The sequence below is a fragment of the Grammomys surdaster genome, unplaced genomic scaffold (genome assembly GCF_004785775.1).
Source record: "Grammomys surdaster isolate TR1022 unplaced genomic scaffold, NIH_TR_1.0 206, whole genome shotgun sequence".
NCBI classification, from domain to species: Eukaryota; Metazoa; Chordata; class Mammalia; order Rodentia; family Muridae; genus Grammomys; species Grammomys surdaster.
This window is the reverse complement of record NW_021604651.1, coordinates 2,199,525-2,207,721: the sequence shown is the minus strand read 5'-3', so window position 1 is coordinate 2,207,721 and position 8,197 is coordinate 2,199,525. Positions and strand designations below refer to the sequence as shown.

Here is an 8,197-nt window from a genome sequence, read left to right as displayed (position 1 = left end):
TCTTACACACACTAGGGCTACCAGCTCAGAAGTGGTACCATCCACCGTAGGATCAACTCCTCCCCCATCCCTCTGCATCAATCATTATTCAAGATAACGCACAACTGACTGCTGATTGTCATTACACAGGCAATCTATCATTGAGAATCTCTATTTCCAGGTGACTGCAGCTTGTATCCAATTGACTAAAAAACAAAACAAAACGAAACAGAATGAACCCATAATCATACAAACAAGAAAAAAATGAAACTCACAGGACAGTAAGTTGAATTTTTGTATCAAATAGGATAGCTTTACAGAAATGCAGAACAACTCCTCCCTGACACCCTAAGCACACAGTTAAACAAAGTGGACAGTGATAACACAGATTAAAACAAACAAAATAATACAACCAGAAACCACATTTTACTGGTGAGATTGTACAGGAAAATATGGTGTAGGGGAGAGTTTTGACTACTTAAAACTTTTAATGTAAGTTTATCTTTAGACCCAGATATTCTACTCTCATGCTTTTTGACAAAAGTAATAAAAATATATTCCCAGTGCTGGAGAGATGTCTTAGTGGTTAGGACAACTGATTGTTCTTCCAAAAAAAAAAAAAAAAAAAGAAGCAAGGAGATCCATCAGGAGTTTATATTAATATCAGAATGAAATCAGTGATCCTGGAGAAGAATAAAGAGCTATTGAGGAGATACAGAAAACTGAAGGGTCTGATGAATTAGATATGAGGATAAGGAATAAATGGGAGATCAGATATATGTTTAAGTTAGAAACATATAAACAGATGAAGACATTGATGTGTTTCAATTAAGTCAAAAGAAATAATCGGCAAGAAATTAAAGATGTGGGACATGAGTAGGCAATAGAAATGCCTTTGTTGAGGTGACTATAAACATCTTGGTGATAGGGAGATCAACCAGGTAGAATATGTCCTGTGAAAGGGGAAGTGGACAAAATATAGATGCTTGAGTTGAGAAGTTTGATGTGTAAAAATAGGAGACATAAAGTTGACTGAGAAATAACAAAGGTTTAAGGGCAAAAGACAGTAATATTTGTGCTATACATGAAGTGCTCAAAAGAAGGGGATGGGGCATTATCATCCATGCAAATGTGTAAGAGCTCAATTGGCTTAATGTCACGTTTAACTTCTTTATTCAATTTGTTTGCATTGTGCCAGTTGAATAAATTAGTGACCTTGGGAAGAACGTGTTGATGAAGTGACAGAGTCAATTAGAGGTGTTAAATATCAGACTTAAAGTTTCTCCTTTTATCAACTACCTCAAGAGTAGGAAGGCAAGGTGAGAAATTGGGCATTATGAGATGACGAGGTAGGGGATCATAGGTCTGCTGTATGCCCTTTGTCATGAGTGACTTAAAGTACATAGAGGTAGCAATCACCGGGAATCAAGGAATGGGTTGGGGTTAAGTGACATCTCTATACTAACATAACTCAGAATTAACAATTGACCTTGGGGTATACTAGATAGAAATGTCAAACTCCAATGTCCTTAGTGACTATGTAGTGTTTGTGTAGAAGTGAGTAACCAATGTGGACAAGCAAGCAGTTCATTAGTTTATTTTAATAGTGGAGTTAGATGGATAGATGCCATCCTTCCTTTTTGTTATTGTTGTATTTTTTTGTTTCTTATTTAAGACAAGGTCTTGCTAAATAGAATAGGCTGGCCTTATACTTGCTGTGTTGTCCAGACTGGCCTTACACTTACAATTCTCTAGCCACAATACTGAGATTTCAGATGTGAGCCACCATTCTATTGATGACATATTTAAATTAGTTTAATTTTTGTATGCATGTGTATATGATGTCTCTCTCTATGTGGGGGCATGCATGTTGTCAATTGCTAGTGGAATTCAGAGGATAACTTTTAGGAATTAGTTCTCTTTTTCTCTCTGAGTTTCAGGGATTAAACTCAGATTTTCAAACTTGCTCAGCAAGTACTTTTGTCTGCCAACTACATCAGTGGTCTGTCAGCACACACTTCTACAAAGAGATTTTTTTAAAGATTTTTAAAAATTTTTCAGTGATATGTGTATGTTTGTTTGGGTGCATTTATGTGTATATGTGTGTTTGGGGAGCAAAAGTGTTGAAACCCACTAGCGCTTGAGTTAGAGGTACTTGTTAGGCACATGATACAGATACTGAGAACCAGCCTCAGGTCTTCTGCAAAAGCAGTATGTGCTCTTACCTACTGAGCTGCATCTCTAGCTCATAAAGATGTGTGTGTGTGTGTGTGTGTGTGTGTGTGTGTGTGTGTGTAGCCATAATTTAAAGGATTGGCATTCCTTTAACTTCTATGTTTGTGTGGAACATGGAGTAATGGTGAGTGTTTGTGAATGCCAAGAGTTTCTGCATTTTGTACTGATGATCAAAATGGTAGCAAGAGTTAGTGGAGGTTAACCAAAATAGAGATGGAGAAGTGGAGGAGAATGAGAACGGGATGACTTTATGTGAGATTGTACACATGACATGGATTAATTTAGATCAATAAGGCTGAGCTTCAGGTGACAGCCCAGTTCCAATATTGTAAATCCATGTACTCTTGATAGTGGAGTGGGTGGGAAGGACATTTCTGTGAAATGCCAGGTAGCCAGGACTGATAGATCCCATGATTTAGAAGTTTGAAACAACACCAGTCTGATGTATATAAAGATTAAAATAATTTCTAAATGGAGTCAAGTATAGACTAAGTTGTTTTAAATTCTGTTAAAAAAGTGTCTAAAGCTTTCACATTAATGGAAAACTAGCATCAAAGAGCTGACAGTTATTTCTATACAGAAATGATAAATGATTTCTTACCATCATCTCAAACATGTGACTGGGAATATTCTCCTTGTATCCTTCCTCCAAGACAAGCACGGTGCCAGCTTGTGTCCTGTCAGAGCTTTAAAGGTGATATGCCCGTCATCAATGAGGAAAACACTAGATATTCCACATCTAACAGTGGGAGAACTGGGAGCTCAGCACCCCTTCTCTCTTAAACAAGCAAACAAGCAAACAATCCTTTTGTTTGGTGCTAGAGAGATGGCTCTGCACTTTCTGCTCTTTCAGAGGACTGGAATCCAGTTTTCAACACTTCTTGTGACTCTGAGACTAGGGGCTCTGTGATGCCCTCTTCTGGACTACTTGGGTGCTGCACTTACTGTGTATATCCCCCCCCTGCACCCCACCCCTACCATGTGTTCTTAAGTATAGAAATAAAATCTTTAAGGAAAAAATTAACCTTTCCACCTGGAGAAATATTTTCATTTTATCCATACCTCTTTATTTTAGTGTTCCTTTATCTCTTGTTAGTTTTCAAATTCTTCTCCACTTTCAAACCAAATAAAGCTACAGCAAAACAAAGGAATAAATAGGGTTTTCTTCTTTCACAGAAAGCAGTTTAGTTTTCTTTGTATTTGAGATGCAGTTTCTGTCTCTAATCTCTTTTCATTACATCATAACCATTACATAAAATAGCTCTCTTCAAAGAAGCCTCATTTGCTGAGGGAATATGTAAGAAAATCATGTTTTCCATTTGCCTTTGATTTTACAAATAACAAGAGTGCAATTTTCACGACCGAAAACAAAACTCTGTTGTGGCTATGTATGAAAACATGCATTTTGGAATGGTATTATTAAAAACAAAACAAAACACAAAGGAGATCAATCCACAGCATCTCTGAGATTTTCCAAGGTATCATATTTAGTTTAGGTTTTATTCCTGTTACTACTATCTTGGCAATATAAGTTGAAGAGTTCTGCTTTCTGAGAAAAATGTCTTGAACATTTTTGTTGATTGTGACTTAAAATAAAAGGTGTGCTTAAGCACTGACAAATAAATATCGAACACCTCCTGTGCCTTAGGAAACAAATTAAATAGTAGTTATACAGGTAGGAAAGCCAAGTGTCACACACGAAATACATGCTCAACCTGAAATTAGTGTAGAATTTTTGAGACACATTTTCAATGAGTTATAGGGCTGACTGTCTCCCCATAGTAGTCACTGCCTATTGATTACCTAGCTTGTGGAGCCTCTAAGATATTTTTGCATGAAATATTTAGTTTCACTACATACTGCCTTTTCTTGTTTAGTACCTGGGTTCTTTCACTCTGTGTAATCAAATGTTTTAAACTTAATTTTAAAAAAGATTTATTTATTTTATGTATATGAGTGAGTGCTCTATTTGCATGCACACCTGTGTGCCAGAAGAGGGCATTGGATCCCATTATAGATGGTTGTGAGCCACCATGTAGTTGCTGGGAGTTGAACTAAGAACCTCTAGAAGAGCAGCCAGTTCTCTTATCCAATGAGCCTTCTCTCCAGCCTTAAACTTTTTTTTTATGTAGTATTATTATGTGTATATGATGAATGTGTGTAAGGACATGCATACTACAGTGCATATATGGAGGCCAGAGGGCAACTCTGTGCAGTCAGTTCTCCTTCCAGCTTTACAACGGTTGTCCCCAGGCATGCATGGCACACACACAAGCCATTTCATCAGCTTTCATTTTCACATGTTTTATTTTTATTTTTACCCAGAAGGGGATGTAATAGTTTAATTAAAACAAAACAAAACAAACAAAAAAACAAACAGCAAATACACTGAACAATTTAAAAACATTTTTGTGTCTCAAACCCCTAGTTTCTACAACAGAAATATTAAATTCAGAGGTACCCATGGAAACTTCTTAAAAAACATTTAAATCCAGGACCCTTTGTTGAAAAAGTCTGTGATGGAATCAGCAGCAGAGTACCTTTTGTTGGATTTTTTTTTTTTTAACAGTTTTGGTTACTGAAGTCAGGATCTTGCATATGCTGGCAAAGTGTTATACCAGCAAGCCCAGGACTTATATCTAGCCTTTAAATATTAAATCTTGGTTTATCCCAGGTGGCCCAACTAACTACCCTTGTAGACAACTAGCCTGGCCTCAAACTCACACACATCTGCCTGTCTCTGCATTCCAGTATGTGAGTATGTGCCACCACACTCTGTCTAAGTATTCTTGAAAAGTTCTTAGGTTAGCACTGATGTCTCCATGCCAATGCACTAATTCTAGTTTGAGTGGGATGCCCGGGGTTGTTTGTCTCTAGGTGTTTCACTTATTTTAAAATCACACATTTGAGTTAACTTTTGAGAATAACAATTCTGCTGCTAAGTCTCCAGAGAAGTGTCAAAATTATTATTTTTTTCCAAAATTACTTATGCTGTAAACAAATGGAAGTCTTAACATAACCCAAACCCACTCCAAACTTGAATGACAGCTATTTTAAAAGTGTATCTAAATGCCAAGCTTCATCCTTGTTCTGAAGCACTTAATTTTCTTGAAAATATTCTAGCTAAATAAATTGTGCTACATAATTATAATTAAACAGGGAACCTGCCCATCTAGGGAACATATCAAATCGCTTCAGGTAGTACTCTTTACACTTCCAGGCCCACTGCCCTTTATAATATGCCAAATAAAATTTACTTTCCTATTTAAAAAAAAAGAAAAGAAAAATAAAATTTATTAAATCTCTTAAATGTGTTTCTTTTTTTCCAATTTTATTTAGTCAACATTCAATTTGATTTCAACCCACTCTATACCTAACTTCCACCACAGAACTGTTAAGGGGAAAATATGGTGGCTTTTTTTTTAACCTCAATTAAATCAACTCAATTCACTCTTTCATTCAACAAATATTTATTAAGCACCTACAGTATGCCAGGCACTGTGCTGAGTGCTGGGGATACAACTGTGAACAAGATAGACACAGTCCCTGCCCTCAAGGAGCTGACAGTCTAGTAGTTTACAGACAAGTACACAGGCAATTGCAATGCAGTAGGATGAGTGCCGTGATGGGTAAGAAACATTAAGAATGGCACGTAACTCAGTATCATGGGCAGGGGTGGTGGGTGATCATGAAGATCTTCTCAGGACACATACAATTCAATTTCAGGGCTGAAGGATGTGTGGGAGTCAGGTAAAGACAGAGATCTACAGACCGCAGAGAGGATAGATGCCGCGATCCGTGTGCTGTGGAGTTCCATTTGCTGGCTGAGAGCTTGGGAAGGAGTGAGAGAAGAGGAAGACACCAGGGAGGGGCTCAGGTTGTGAAATGAATCTTTGCTCATCAACAGAGAAGTGACCTTTCCCGAGGGACAGTGCATACATATGTTATAAGGATTACATTGTAGTGACACACAGATGTTGAAAGGGGATTGTGAGCATTGAGGGAAGAAAACCAATCCTCCATATTTCTGACAGAGCTTCCAATGACATCACACCCTGTGCCCTCACTAGGCCATCTTGTTGCACAAGCCTTGTACGTGGGACACTGACAAAAGGAGCGGCGTCGTGTGCTGCTAGCCCCTTAGGATCTTATCAGCACCGCCTCCTGTGAAAACTCGGCTCATCCTTCAAGGTCACATTTTGGGAGTCATCCTAACTTGTGCTTTCTGCAAAGATCCTTCAATCTGTCATTTTTTAAAAAAAAATCTGTATCGTTGAACTCATTCGTCATTTCAAATGAAGCAGATCTTTTGAATCATAAGGGCTTTGTTTTCATAAAAATGAATATGGTATAATTTTATTCACAATTACTGGGTAGAAATAAGGATTGAGTTTTTCAACTGTAGTCTACCCCAAACTGTTATCAGTGTCTTCAAAGAATTTAGTATCGGAATGAGGGGGAATTCCCAAGAGACACTGAATTTTATGCAGCAAAATAGAGACAAGTAAAATTTCCACGAAGGTTGTGTTGGTTTTAGAACAGTAGTTCATTCCCAGACTCAAGGACTCTACCTTTGACAACTAAATCTGTTAACAAATAAGCCCAAGATCTAGAAAAAGTGAGCAGAAATAATAAAGACAAGCTACATTTTCTTATACAGCCTATCCCTTGACATCTACAATCCCCTATGGAGTTTCGGGTTTCTCAAATAATCATAGGGAAAAATTTAAGCTCTATGGATAGATACTGTAAGAAAAATTGTTGTTTTATTCTTTTGGGTGGGTAAAAAACCCACAATTTTGTACATAGAACAGGATTATAAATTATATTGACAACATGAGTGACCCGTAGTCTGTTAAATTCTACATTGCAGATGGATGACTTCATGCCTACATTTTCTTCACTTGTTTTTTCTTTTTGTTTCTGATAGACAAACACAGCCTATGAGCCAACTTGTGTGACAGAGTGAAGGTTACAGGAAACAAGGTGACCAACAACTTTTACATTAAAAAAAAGTCTCTAAAGTTTATTACAGTGATGGCATTATTGTCAATTATTGCAATGTATTGTTCCCTAAGATGGTTAGAAAAAACAATTGTGTTGTCCTCTACTGGATTTACTTCGGTTAAAAAGCAAGCATGTTTCAGTATTGTTTTATTTCCAAAGTAACTGTAAATACTTTCTTTAAATTTTGTTGTTTTTTTCACAGGATTTACATATTTATTATTTTCTTATCAGATCTTAGTGACTGCTTGTCTCATCTGCAGATTATTCCATCGATTATATGGGTGTTCTGGAGACACAGGTAGCAGGTTCCTTGACCTCTAATAACTGTTGAATCTCTTGCTGTGGTGACATAGACCTTTTTGAGAAAAAACTTCACAGTTTAATGCGCTAACTGGCCAGTCTGATTAGTTTTAAGTGCGGTCAAGTGAAATTTGTTGCTGTTAATACACCTATCCCAGATATACCCCACCCACTCCCCCCAAAAAACTAAATTGTGAGTTTTCCTGATAAAAAAATTCCGAGTCTGCATTTCCGTGCTGAACTCATGCACTGGTTCTGTCTGGCGCTCAGTGTGTCTTTCCTGCTCTCAGCCAAAGGATGGGTTTATCCAAGATCCACGCTTGGCCTGTCCCTCGGGGCTGCGTTTCCATCAGTCACCAACACAGTTTGATTAAGGCACTCAATTATTTTTTTGGTTTTTATGGTAGGTCCGATGCAATGACAGCCAATCCCGAACTTTGTCTAATTGCAGTTCCTGTGTGTACGGCCTTGGGGCAGTCGGGGGTCAGCACACGGCCGTTTTCTCCCACACTCCCAGTGATGGATAACCTGGCTTTGTTTCTTATGGCTTCGGAAAAAGTCAGCTGGGTTGCATGAAAAGGAAACAGAGAGGATGCCAGGTGTTATGATATTTCTGTTGCTTCAACAAAACGTGGCACATCAAACACCAAAATATCGATAATTAGACATCTGCATT

The 8,197-nt window shown here is 37.7% G+C and overlaps 1 protein-coding gene across 2 annotated transcripts in view; it reads right to left on the bottom strand.

The window, feature by feature from the left end:
• Window positions 1–6,954: 6,954 nt before the first annotated feature.
• Gria4 (glutamate ionotropic receptor AMPA type subunit 4) overlaps window positions 6,955–8,197 on the bottom strand; it is a 368,088-nt gene continuing 366,845 nt past the window's right edge. For both annotated transcript variants that reach the window (XM_028771311.1, XM_028771310.1), the window contains exon 17: window positions 6,955–8,084. In XM_028771311.1, the coding sequence (XP_028627144.1) occupies window positions 7,920–8,084 (165 nt within the window). In that variant the 3' untranslated portion in view covers window positions 6,955–7,919. The remainder of the gene's footprint in view (window positions 8,085–8,197) is intronic.